The sequence below is a fragment of the Mycetomoellerius zeteki genome, unplaced genomic scaffold, assembly GCF_001594055.1.
Source record: "Mycetomoellerius zeteki isolate Tzet28-1 unplaced genomic scaffold, Tzet1.0 scaffold159, whole genome shotgun sequence".
NCBI lineage: Eukaryota > Metazoa > Arthropoda > Insecta > Hymenoptera > Formicidae > Mycetomoellerius > Mycetomoellerius zeteki.
In genome coordinates this window covers 219138-233752 of record NW_017256542.1, presented here as the reverse complement: position 1 = coordinate 233752, position 14615 = coordinate 219138, and the positions used below count along the sequence as shown (strand labels likewise).

The 14615-nt window shown below is 36.6% G+C and overlaps 1 protein-coding gene across 2 annotated transcripts; it reads right to left on the bottom strand.

The window, feature by feature from the left end:
- Positions 1–2125: 2125 nt before the first annotated feature.
- On the bottom strand, positions 2126–14398 carry LOC108721085 (breast cancer anti-estrogen resistance protein 3). 2 transcript variants are annotated; one of them, XM_018445429.1, is made up of 7 exons: positions 14194–14398; positions 9858–10080; positions 7200–7314; positions 5599–5838; positions 3634–4780; positions 3131–3433; positions 2126–2901 (listed from the first exon to the last, which is right to left on the bottom strand). In XM_018445429.1, the coding sequence occupies exons 1-7, from the start codon at positions 14234–14236 to the stop codon at positions 2570–2572; spliced, it is 2403 nt and encodes an 800-aa protein (XP_018300931.1). In that variant the 5' UTR covers positions 14237–14398; the 3' UTR covers positions 2126–2569. The 2 variants fall into 2 exon arrangements, with proteins under 2 accessions (XP_018300931.1, XP_018300930.1); XM_018445428.1 differs by lacking the exon at positions 14194–14398 and adding an exon at positions 10991–11589.
- Positions 14399–14615: the final 217 nt, after the last annotated feature.

Below are 14615 nucleotides of genomic sequence, written 5' to 3'. Positions count from 1 at the left end.
TCAGCAGAGAAAGCAGCTTTGCAACTGTTGTATATTTCTTTAATATGATTGATTTATACATTTAGATTCAGTGAGAAACGAAAGACTAATCATATTAAAGAAATGTACAACAGTTACAAAGCTACTTTCTTTGCTGAACGCAGTCAAAGTCGCGCGTTGATTGGTCCGTCATGTTTCAGAATTCTCGTCCTATATTTGGATATCTACATTCGTGTTATTTTTAAATTTAACAATATAATTAAAATTAAATATTTTAAAAAATATTAACAAATAAATTTTTTTCACATCACGTGTTGAAATAATGCTCACAAGAAGAATTGTTCAGTTTAATATCTTTTACGAAATTATTTTGAAAATTTAAAGATTTGATTGTGTACCTTGAAACGAGGTTAAAATTACAAAAGTAAACAAGTTCACTAGAATATTTATAATTTTATTAGTACTTAATAAATTTACCTAATAAATTTATTATCAGTTATATAATTTTTACATGTTTCAAGATACGCTGGTATGTAAAGAAAAAAAAATTTTTTTACACTTTTAACATTTATTTTACAAATTATTGTGCATCGTCATCAATTTATTCAAGACGATCTTAAATATAAGATATTATTTATTATTAGCATAAAATATAAAAGCATATAAATATAAATTAAAAAAATATTTATTAAGATATTACTTAAAATGATTTTAAAATAAGAACCGCGACTGTGAATACCGGTCGTAATTTTGATTGTCTTCTTTCTCTAATCAACTCTAATTGTAAGGGTGCTTTTCATGACAGTCGAAATTTCAGAAAACGGAATCTCGAAAAAGTGATATGACTAATGAAAATTATTTAAATTTTGCGCGTTCGTGTAATGCGCTAATTTGATTGATCCTATTATTTTTCTGAAATTTTATTTTTTGAAATTATGACTGTCATGGGACAACATCCTGTCGTTGCTTAAAATTTTTACACTTAAAATAAAATAAATATATATTCCAGAATTGAAAAGAAAGAAAGCGAAGATACGTGTAAAAAGTACAAGCAATGGGTGCATCCAGAAGCACGACAGCTCACTGAGCGCTCAGTGAGCTCTTGTCCTGTTTGGTCTATATTTTTAGATCTAATAGAATATGCCAATCAGATACAAGAACTCATTGAGCGCTCAGTGAACGATTGTAGTACTGGATGCATCCCGAGGCGCAGAGCGCTCAGTGAGCTCTTGCATCTGATTGGCATATTCCATTAGAGCTAAAAATATAGACCAAACAGATACAAGACTCACTGAGCGCTCAATGAGCTGTCGTGCTTCTGGATGCACCCACTGAATGCACCTAATATGAACAGACCTAATATTTCGAATATTTCGCAGGATTTCATGTCGATCATGTATCGTGAGTGCCACAGAAAACACTGCGCGATCATCGTATTTTTGTGATTAATTATGTGTTATAATTAATTGTGTTTTCGAAAGTGTCAAGTTATACGAAGAATGAAAGAAACTGCGAGGAAAAGTTGGAGGAAAAGAAAGAGGAGGAGGCACACATGGAAGGCATAGAACGACAACGAAACGGTGAATAATTCATTACTTTTTAATTTTTACGTATGTATGCACATATGCTGTTATTTGTAAAATAAACTATTTATTCTTGCTTATTTGGATAATTTAAAAACGAAAATTAGAAGATTCTTATTTATGAAACGTTAGAAACATTTATATATGCTTTTCGGAAATTATGTGTTTACTATTTCAATAACAATATCTTTCTTTTGAATAAAATAAAAAATAATAAAAATTAAGTTAAAAAATTTAGAGCGAGTAAATAATTATTTTTAAAAACATTTTGACGTGAGAGATTAATTTGAATTTTACATTTGTAAATTAATACGTAATTAAGATAATTATGACATATTGTACATTGTGTAGCTTCAAGCTTTATTAATTATTAATTTAATTTTCTTTATTAATTATTGTTTTAATTATTAATTTAATCTATTAATTATTAATTTTAATTTAATTAAATTTTTAATTTGAGTTAATAAATTCGTAAATATTGCAAATGTAATATTTTATAAATCTATTTTCTCGAGAATGTCTTGAAGGTGTCTTGATGAAAATAAAAAAAATCACGAAAAATACTTTTTTAAATCTGTATATTAAGTATGAACAAATATGAACAACACTTACAACATAACATTATAGAATTACATTGTCAATTAAAGTTAAGTACAATTGGCGATACGTATGTAGGCTTCAATTAAGCCTCTCGATCAATTCTTTGGATGCTGTTGCTTACACGACTCAGAAGCATTAGGTTTAGGAAGAACATTCGATATTTCAGAGATAAGCTCTACGATTCGGGATTATATGTAGTAGCAATAAGATGCCACTTTATTAATGCATAGGATGTTTTAATTTCTTATGGTATCGTGTTAGCCGACGCATTCGAAGCTATAAAAATCTAAAAAAAATCTGTAACGATGATATTTCCCGCATTTCGAGGAAGAGGATAAACTCTCACATAGATTACCTCTTCAAACTCTCTCTTCTATTCAGATCTTTGAGATCCTTTGGTTTATTTTTTAAGCGGCCACTTCGCTCGCCGCACACTTGTCATACATTGCATCTAAAACTTGAATGAACTTCAAATGACGTTCTTCCGGAGCGACAGTAGAACCGCGGCTACCCCATAAGAACTTGATGTGAAATTCAGTACGAAAGGCGTCCGATAATAATTCATCATTCCTACAACCTTCTAGGACAATTTCCGCGTTTCTGCGAAAGAGCGGCAGACTATCGGCTAGCTTGCGAGCCGCCTCAAGATGCGACCAGACGATTGATAGACCGCAATCAGATGCCGAATTTTCCCATGGTGAAAGAATCGCTGCTGTGAGTCCAAAAGGTGCTACAGTACCTATAATAAATCTTGTTGAATGACGAAATGATATATATAATATTGAAAGAAAAAGAAAGAAAGTGAATTAACAATTAATAATAACGAAAAAGATACTAACAAAAATAGATATCTGTATTTAAAACAATTATGAGGTGAATGTGCAAACGAAGGAAGATATCTTCTGTTTATTCACTGATTACTTATTTTACAAATAATTTTAGTATATAATTATTTTTTATGCGATTACCTAAAACATCTTCAGGACCACGTTCGCCAAGTAGCGCGATCGGTAGCAAATGTGGCAACGTTGTGTTAGGCGCCTGCGGATTGGTACATTCGTTCATAGCCCGTAGAGTAGGTCTCAATTTCGCTTCGAAACTGAAAGCTTCGTCCGTATGTTTTTGTCGTAGCAAGTGCCATGTATTAGCCAGTCTCTGAATTTGCGGTAAGCATAGACCGAGCATTACGCCACAGAAGCCATAGAGATTGCCGAGCGCAGTTTTAGTATCGATTGCTACTTTGATCCATTTGCTGATAGTAGCTGCTCTTTCTACGATATTAACAATCGTCATTTAGAAGCAAGAAAAATTAAACGCTCTCTTTTTAATTAATAAAAAACTTATAACTTATTTTGTGTAAACTTAAAATATATTTTTTCTTTCTTATTGATTTTTATAAATATTCATCACAGTCAAAAATTAATTAGAATGGACTAATTAAAATTAAATAAAACAAAATTTCAAAACTCACCTATAGCTGTAGCGCCAGCCAACACGGTCACCGCTACCAATAGTTTCAGGCATTCAGATCTCTCAATTAGGTCCATTCTAGCTTGTCTACCGTGAGGAAGGGTCGCCAGTTCGATACCGCTTAATCCGCTTCTATTTCCTGGTCCCGGTTGAAGTGCCACTTCAAGATCGAGCCTCGTGAGATGAGAGGCGAGCACTCTTGGTGCTGAATCCAATAGCATTCCTGAGACTCCCCTCAGGGCTGTTGGATCCAGAGGTCTGTGTTCACCGGTTGGTAACAGCAATGTCGTAAAACCCTCGATATCGAGCATAGTGGTGATTTCTAGAGACGGTGCGGCTACCACCAACTGTTCTTCTGCCGATAGTTCGTATTCGCTGTTATTATTGCCATTGATACCGTCGTTACTAGTGTTATAATGACTACGTATCACCACGCCCTTGATTGGCACCGAAGAAGAGGGATTGCTGGCACCGCCAGAATTATTAGTCTCGAACTCGCTGTCTCCCGATCCGTTTCCACTATCGCTGCCGGAGGCTTGATAGCTTTGATGATGATGATGGTGGTGATGATGATGGTGATGATGATGATGATTCGGCACGTAGGGTACTCTAGGAGGTTTAGGTGGCGCCGTGTTCATGGTATTTTGAAGATTCAAACCTGGTGACTGTTGCTGTTGCTGTTGCAACGCTGGATCCGATATCACCCGGGTGATCTTCTGACGACCCAGCGACAGAGAACAAGAGGGCGGTTGGTTCTGAATTGGCGGTACTCGTGGTAGAGTACTGGATTGAATAGGTAATTGCGGTCCTGTTTGTTGATTGCTATCTCGAGCAACGTGTTGATCTGGAGCATGATGTTGAGCGGTCAGAGAATGGCTGCGCTGTTGTTTTCTGGGTAGGCGAGGTGGCGAACCAGTTGACAGAGAGGTGGAGGAAGGACTAGAACAGTGTTGATTACTCGTAGGCCCTGCAACGCATGTCAGTGGCACCGATCTGGGCTTTGGAGTAATAATTCGAGCCCCGCTAGCTTGGCTAATCGGTCGACCACTGCCAACGTAGAAGGTTATCAGATCGGCGACCGTATCGAAAGCTTCATCTTCGAACTGATACTGCGCCCTTTCATAAACCGTGTCGGGCTGAATTACGACCTATCAAGAAAAATTAGATTATTTTTAAATCTATAGTGTGAATGCAAAAAGTATTCGTACAGACAAAATGTTTTTTTAAAAAATTTTATTTTTAAAATACAAATATTATCCAGCGAGAAATGAGTTATCGAATTGATGTCGAATCGATATAGATACGATGATTTCAACACCAATTTGACGTCGATTCGACGTTTATATAATTGATGATTATTTCTTGTTGGGTTATTAATAATTTATTCATAAAGAATAAAATAGATTATATGTTTCTTAAAATGATATATACCAAAAAGATGTGTATTAATTATAGAATATATATATCATCTAAAGAATAAACGAAAATTCAAAATTGTATTGTTTGGATGCTCAAAAAGTATTTGTACAGTCGAGAAATTTAGTTTCTAAAATCAGGAATACATGCGAAGCTCGTTTGTTTATGTTAGAACAGAATATATTCATTGTGTAAAATTGCTAATTAATGTTTATTTTCTACAAATAAGACTTTTTTTATAACAAATTTACTTATACGAATACTTTTTGCTCTCATTGTATGTAAAATTGAATTGTTTTTAAAGCATTTTAAATATTGAATAAATTATATATGTTTATTTATTTAATAGAAACTAATTAAAAAAAAAGAAAATTTCTAACATATTCTATCAATCTGTCCAACATGAATACGAGTGATGATATTCAAAGAAACTAATATACTTATTTCTAATTTTTTTGTACAAGATAAGTATATGATGTTTCGCGTAATCCAAAACAATTAGATTGCGATTAGGATTTTTAAAGCAATCTTCCTCGATTTGGCAACTTACTCGATTGATGACGAAATGTAACGGTTGACCTTTCCATCGTACGGTTAGGACATAATTGCCGGGTTGGGAGGCGCAATCGCGCACTAAAAAATCGCCGTCATTCGACACTTCCGCCTCCGCACCTTTTCGACCACCGCGTAACGTACTGCCATGGTACCAGGCGTGCGATCGTAGATCTCGAGGATCGAGAAGTCGCAATTCTCTTTCCAAGAGTTTGCGAGTGGATTCCTCAGGTGGCTCCTTTAAAACCGATCAAAGGAGGAGTTTTGATATCATCTGGATTTCGTTAGTTCTAATTTTTAATACAGTTAGAAGCAATGATGAGATTGCGACACTTTTTTTTCCGATGAGTTTAAGAATATGCGATCAAGTTCAAGATGCGAATCCCTCTCATGTGCAATGAATGAATATGATCATATGAGGTTTGTTAAATGTGTCTCATTCATTGCACATGAGAAGGATTCGCATCTTGAACTTGATCGCGTATTTTTAAACTCATCGGAAAAAAAGTGTCGCAACCTCATTGCTTCTGACTGTACATTTCTTTTAAATAGAAAAGAATTGAGACATCGCTGATATGCTGTTGAATTAAACCGAACAAAAAATGCTCCATTAATATCAATCAAAAATTTGATTTTATCAATGAACATCTCTCTAACACTATATAAATGATGATTATTGTCGTAAATGATTTGAATATTACGTCGGCACATTCTCGCAACGTTAATTAATTACTTGGAATAAGAGAAGAGAGATAGCGAATGTTCCGCATAAGACAATTGTAACAATCAATGCTAGAGACCACAGTCTGCGGTCCAGCGAAGATTGGCTTAATAAGAGCAGCCTTGAGCTCCCCGTTACATTGCCGTCGATCATCTGCGACTCGTCATCAACGCGTCAAATAGCTTGGTTATCGTACAACCCATCATGGCTTGTACTTGAGCATATCGTTCTATTTAATTGCTTCCTATCGCACGACAAAAAACGTGGCGATGCCGCTTCAACTTAAACCCATAATTACGTGTTTGATCGATTACGCGAATATGTGTGAGAAATCGATGCATATAAAATATTCCGGATAGTGCAGCATATATTTTTTATTATTTTTTTATCAATTCAAAGTTCAGCAAAAATATCGGGGATCAGTTTTTTAGTTATAAACGATCAAAAATAGTAGGTTTTTTGGAAACTTTAAGCTTCAAGAAAAAAAAACGAAGATATTAAAACTTTCATTTCTCATTTAATTTTGAAGGTTTTACTTTAAGATACGTGTGATTTCAAAATTAATTAAAAATTGATTCAATTCTAGAATGTAACGTTAATATTTTAATTAAAGGGAACATTAACATTTTAGGAATCAACTAGTTTAGGAATCAACTCCGGATTTCAGAGAATCAGCAAAGGGTAGACACTGTACACGACATTCAGTGTACGATGTCGAATTAATTAAGTCTAGTCAAATCAGTGCTTATATGAATATTCATGATTATGCGAAGACAGATCCCAGTGAATTTAATTAATCTAATGTCACTCAATGTCTCCAAGCAATGAACAAAATCAATCTTCAATGACAAACAACCTGTATACGATTGGGTACTCACCATCAGTGGAGACAGGTTATTGCTGTTTTCGGGTGTCTTCGTTGGGGGTAATTCTCGTTCACTTGGAGGATAGATGCGGTGATCCACCCTCGCGTCGCTGTCTTCCTCCGGCGTCCTGCGATCAGAACGAAACCTTTAGTCGTTCACATCTCTGCGCTTCATGCTCAACCTCCGGCGAGGTTCTCTCTCATAGATCTCGGTTCTTTCGTCCAGAAGAAGAGCTCCGTGCGGCTCTTTAGACGGGCGGATAAAGTTTGATCGAGGCTCTCGAGTTCAGAGACTACGCGCGCGCACGCACGCACCCCACTGACCAGAGACTCAAGCAGGATCGTATTTTCACGGAGTATCGCGGGGGTACCATCGAGTGATATTAATAGATCGCGGGGAAAGAGCGAAAGATAGGAGAGAAAGAGAGAGAAGGTTGGTTACGCGTGCCAAGGAAAATATTTTCTTCCCGTCGACTTCTTTGTTCGTCTGTACGTGTTGCCGACGATTAACCAGCGATTAAATCTGACGGAGCTGGACTCGCGCGACGAGGGGCCATGCCGTCGCAGATAACGAGTGTGTAGAAAATAATGCTGCTGGTTAGTGTGAGAGTAACTCGACATACATGGCCTGTTAACTTCATTAAATCATTATAGGACGACTTGAATGCGCAATTATTTGTTTTACGTAAAATATAATATTTCGTATAGCAATTATTTAGTTTACATTTTTTGTGCTTTAATTCGCATATAAGGGTAAATAAAAAAAGAATTAAAGTCTGTCACACTTTACATTCTTTCGATGACAATGATCGCGATTACTATGCACCTTTGAACCCCTTGATGGTACACTACTGCGATGTTATCGCCCTCGTTCGTTTCCACCCGCTCTACACTCACCCCTTCTTTCTCGTTCGTCAAAGTTAGTGGTTTTGACAGACGATGGATATCGAAGTAGATGCGTGTCGACGATGGATGCTTCTCACGTTACCTTCTTATACCGAAAGATGTAACGCAAGACAGAGTAAAAGTGCATTGCTTTTATCGCTTCCGACCGGGTTATTCCGTCGATATGGGGGTTATTGATCTCCTCGGACAAGGGGCTGCGTGTACGAAGGGAGTCGACGGCCAAGGTGCGCTTGCGTCATCCGGAAACGTTCGATAAGTGCCATCATCGAGATGTTCTGGGCCGATATTGTACTTGCTCGTATAAGAAATGACACTTAATTTAAAGTATAATGTTTTATACTTAGGCCATTTTTATTTCAAATTTATCCTCTGCAATGAAGAATTGACGTCCAATCTTCCTGATAATATAATTTCATGTTGTAATTAAAATTATAATTAAATTTTCGTATTATTAGACGCAATGCAATAATATATAAGTAAGATATAAATAAAATATATATATGCGTATACAAATATGAAATGTAAACAATTAAATTATAAATAAGACCCCTTCATAATTTGATACAAAACAAGTGTAATTAAAATAAGAAAAATAAAGAACGATTTTGCGTAGTCGGTCGTGAAAATCTCAATTCGGAGAAGAGAAGCTGCAAAATCATTTATCTTCCTGCGGGTTATAATGTTAGCGTCATATAGTCTCGCATGTAAATGTAATATTCACGAGGATTACTGCCACTACATGACTACCGTGTATTTGTATCGGGATTTATCTCGAAAGTCACTGAGAAAAATGTATCCATGCATATGTATCCCGTTCTCTGAACAATGTTGTTTCAAACTTTTTACACGGGAACGGGGGATGTACTCCCGTATGAATTGCCGAGATTAATCACGAGAGAACGTTTCGAGAATGATTGATAGGTTTCTTTGATCCGTCAATCATCCCGTAACACTTGGAGTGACACACGCATTTTTCCCTCGGATAGGTCACGATACCCGAGGTCGTTTCTCGATGACAGGTGGCTCGGTTATAATTTCCCGGTTTTATATTCCTGTTACGGAATTCCCGCATTTGTTGGCCGGTCATATACGGGAACGAGGTGCGTCATTCTGAAGGTAGAGATCGAGAGAAACCGGTTCGAGAGTCGCCAGACCCATTATATTCCTATACTGGTATCTCGATGTACCCTCAAAAGAGGCTAAGTCATATAAGCTATAACTTTGGATCTTCGACTTTAGTAAAAAGCCGTGTCCCTTGCACGGTACCTAATCCCTTATTCACCTTCATTTATTCATATTTCTCATTCTCGCAGCTTTCGTCTCGCATGTTTTATAACTCTTTAATCCTTTTACACGAAGATCGAAACAGATAAAAAAGTAGGCAAAAAATTTAATAATTCAGAATATAATTATACATAAGAAGAATGACTTCACTGAAGTACCTAAAAATTTAGTTAGATACAGGTCTGAAAATAATTTTGTTGGATTATCAAAATAATTATGCAGGACTTTCAAACTGATTGTTAGGATATCAAAACTTTTTGCAGCATTGCTTAAATTTCCTATACTATTTTAATGAATCACCAAAATTATTTTCAGATCTGTATCTATCTACTTCAATAAAATCATTCTTATATAAGCTTTAAAAAATTAAAATTTCATTTTCCGATGTTGATCGCGTCATTTCCTTAATATTTTCGCTATTTTAGATACTTTCAAAATATATGGCTTCGTCGTAAGTATGTTTAAAACATTTTATACGAACCTTGAGTTATCCTCGACGAGATTCTCAGGTGACGGTGGAGTTACGATCAAGCACGGTTCTTTCTGAATGATTACTTCCGGCTGCAGGTGTATCGTGTGTCTCTTCTGTCGAAGATCTTTACACGAGTCCGACGAAGCAAGATCATTCCGTTTGCGCCGTCGGCTGTTGGTACCTAGGTTCTGCAGAGTACCCATAGATGGGAATCGAAAGCTCCATGCTATGCCTGAATGTGCCGCAAAGAAATTTACGTGTGAAAGTGTTATCGTTCCTCTCGAATTTAATCGACAGACATATACAATGTAGCCGTAGTGCGTAGGTGTGAAATAGTGTGACAAAATTTAGAACTGCAATAAATTTACGAATGAATAATAAAGCGCGATTTATCAGATACCAATGGCACCGATAAATACGCGCTCAATACTGATTAATATCCGATGCTTTCCAATTGCAATATCCCGAGATACTTTTGCGCATACGACACAAATTGCGTTCCAATTGCCGTAATCGTTGACACAACATTACACATCTGTATTTAGTTCGAGGGTTATAATAGTTAGCTGTGTAAGCTTGTGTTTCCTAGTGACAATGAAATAGTTACTAATACGGCGGCTATAAACAAAAGAAAAAAAAACACGAGAGATGGAACATTCTCTTCGCAGTTTCCATCACCATCACGGGTTCAAAAATACTAAGGCATGGTATTGAACAATAAACCCAACTTTATCCGCGAAACTGTGCACGGTACACATTAATGCACATTTAGTTCCAGTTGAGTCGTGCACAACGCTATATATGTGTCAATATGTGTTAAACAATTGGAAAGCACTCATATTATTAAAAGAAAGCAATTGCAAAGCGACTTCGAACGAGGTGCATATTTGCTTGCATAATATGTTTTTGTTTGATTTCTTTTGTATTAATTGGTATGTCATTTCACTTATTGTGATCTTCGTCTCAAACTGTTGGCGTTTTGATTTACAATCGCTGTGCAATTCGGTATATACAAATCGTATCCAATGTAATTTTATAGATAAAACGTTTTGCGGCTGACATTTCCATTCGCGCACTGCTATAAATCTTTGGCTGACGTGACACGTGAAAATGAAGATTACTGTGTTCCGGCGTGCACTCACATATACTTGCGCCGTCTCCTAACTTTATGGAATCCATAAATTCCATTCTGTTGATCGTGTTCACATCGTGTTGTACGATTTCACACGATAGTGGATGATGATCGCGATCGCAATTTCATTGAGCTCGTATTATAAGAACACGTAAACGGCTCGCGTCGAACTCGAATGCACCGCAAACGTGGCCAGTCTCTCGATGCAGCGGCTTGCACGCGTTTGAAAAAGCGGAATAGAGGAATGCAGGTTTGTAAAGTCGTTCGCCTCTCTCTTTCTCTCATACTCTCTACCTCTTTCTCACCTTTGCACTCGCTGCATCTACCTGCTTGTTCCGTCTCTCTGTCTGTCTATATATATAGGTATAATATATATATATAGTTTTTCTGTCTACTTCTTGTTCGTATCCCTCGCGAACATAATACCTGCCGATGGTGATAACGTCCCTGTTTACCGGAGATATCGATGCGATGCTTAGAGAGAGGCGCCATCGATCGCAAAAGTGAGAAACGATCTAAGCATAGTTTCTGTCATCGCGGAATTATTAATTTTCGTACAATTATGAAATTACTATAATACTTACGACTTAAAAACCGAATGATTTTTAATCTAATTTTTATCACACGCTAGTTTTCAACGACAATGCTGCACGGACGAGAGAGATAAAAATAAATTAAAAAATAGGAATGATGAGAATAGAATTTATCAGTGTTGAAATGTCTATGTATGCACATATGAAAGATTGTTTCATAATTTAATAAAAAAATAAAACTTTGAAATTTTGCAGACCATACTGTACTTCAATCATAAACGGTAGCGCAGACGGTTGTAGAGATAAACCAAGTTAAATATTTTACCGCTTGATGCGGAGCCTGCTTGATAACGTTCACAATCTGTTCGTCTCTTTATCTCTCACATTTAGCTTGCTTGGATGGAAATTATTCCACTGAGAAAATCAGATGTTCTTTTTTGGAAAATAATTGTGATAATAAAGTTTATTTTATTTGAAGAAACTCTAATTAGACTTTTGGAGAAATTCTAATTAAGAAATTTGGAGAAACTCTAATTAAACTTTTTAAATTTTTCAAAATATTCAAAATTAAGGTTTAAACTAATTTTTATAGATTTTTTAATTAATTTGCCTATTTCTTAAAATATTGAATGTATAATCAACAGCTTTTAAGTAATGAGAAAAAAATTGCTTTTTGAAAATAAAAAAATATATAAATATATTTGTTTAATTTTAAATAAATTATGGATTAACATAGATTGGTAATTTGACGATTAGGGCCGAAAATATTTAATGTTAAAAACTAGAAAATGAAAAAGAATGTTTTTGTTAAAAGGTCAACTCCAAGTAAAGAACGTTATTACAAGAACGTGAGAATACCGTGCATATGTTTTTAAATGTCAACGTTTACTTTCATCAAACAGTATATCTTTACCTGAATGTAACCTGCGCCCAAAAGGTCCCCGTTTCCTTTGTCGTCGTATAATTACACGCGCGTACTTCGCAAGAGGAATTTCAATCGAGTCACGTTCGTACGGAGAGAAAGACAATCAAAACGAACCGTTTATCGAGACTTTCAGCACTGCGGGAAATGCGCGTTCTCTTTCACGGTTTTCAAAATAATGATAGGGATAGAATGCGATTTATGTAATGTCGTGTAAATTACACATCGCGTTCGAACAGAGCGAAAAGTTCTACTTTCACCGCAGTCTTACGACATCATGCACGCGAATATGATGCGCGATCAGTCGTATGTTTATTGTATGTGAATTCCAGTGCACAAGTTATTGAAAACAACTTACTTAATTCTTTTCTTTAATCTTTGCGTTTTTTTTACTTTTATCCGACTGGAAAATGTTCATAACGCGATCAATCAGTCTTCCTGATAGATATCAGATTCTATTCGGATTAGTTTTGAGCGTCGACTCAGAATGATAATTGAATCCACTTCAATTTGGAACACTACACGATTGAGTCGTACGCGTCGACGATAAAGGTATCGAGATTTTTATATTCGTCTCTCGTGAAAACAGGTCAATGATTATTTAAAGTACAGCTGATTGTGTGTGTGTGTGTGTGTGTGTGTGTGTATACACATGATTTATTTTAATCTTAAGAGGCAAATATTTCGAAAATATGCAATTTCACAAAAAAACATTCTAAATAAAAATTGTGTGGTACAGAGAAGGACTTCTCGTTCTAGACTTTTATTTAGAACGTTTTTTTTATAAAATTGCATATTTTCAAAATAATTTTCTGTTAAGATTAAAGTGAATCACCCTGTATAGTTATTTGCAATTCATTTCCAGTTATTGCGGAAGGGGCATAATCACTTAAACAGTAAATTATGTAATCACGCTGGCTTTTATGCGGTCACACGTGTCAAATCATCGGCGGTGACCGATATTTCTTTCGAACTCGTCACTGCCTGTAGGATTTACGTAACATTTACGCTTTATGAAACGTGGTTTTCCTCGACAATTGTAACATTATGCGGTTGCAGGGTCCGGGTAACGAGGGGATTATAAGCGGAGCGCACACGTGTCTCCGCAACACGATCCGCGGGCATGCTGATAAGTGCACTATCGCCTTTCTCTTACCAGTGAACACATGAGCACACATGAAACTCGACAGCATATGAACGCGACACATTAATAATTTTCATCAATGATTTATCAAAAATGATTTATTAAAAATAATTCAGTGACACACTGAAAAAAAAGATTGGCTGCTGCAGCAAATTAGGTGGTAAAATATGGCATAGCATTTTTAATTGGCTGCAGCAGCCAATTTTTGGTTGCGTTAACCTATCCGCAATATCAGTATAGGATTTCGATAGGCTAACACAACCAAAAATTGACTAATGCAACCAATTAAAAATGCTATGCCATATTTTACCACCTAATTTGCTGCAGCAGCCAATCTTTTTTTTCAGTGTACGGTCACACAACACATGCAAAAATATTGTTGAAATTTGAATAGTCGCTTTCTTCGTCTATCTTGTACAAATACGCACCTCGTTATCGTAAGCACAAGCAAGAATTTCGGCGCGATATCGTAGGTTCACCGCCCGCGTTGATATTTCCTATTATCGAAAGGGCGGCGAACTCGAATTTCGAACTTGAAGAAACGAACGACGAGTACGCAAATGGGACACCACTTGGTACTATGTGGCGAGTGGTATAGGAAAATTCGCACTGACTTTGGCTTCTTCGCGACTTCAGTTTGCTGGCAGTCTTTCCCATTTTCCCGCCAGTCGCATGCCAGCGGCTGTCCGTGCGCACCGCAGGAATTCCCGCCGGTAAATTCAATTGAGGATGCACTGCGGGAAGCGAAACGATTCGGTTGGTGTGGCACTGATACGACACAGTTGCAGCACCCTGCGACGCAGTCTGACCGTAGCATAATGCGATACTGAGCTAACTGAGCACAAACGCACTAGAAAGAAGGGACCAGACCAACCGACCGACAGATACGCAAGCGGTGTTAGCAGGAGAAGGAGAACGACAGCGTGGGAAAGACGCAGAGTGCGGGGGAGACTGATAGAATGAGAGAGAGAGAGAGAGAGAGAGAGAGAGAGAGAGAGAGAAAGACAGAAAGACGGAAAGATAGAAAAAGAGAAAC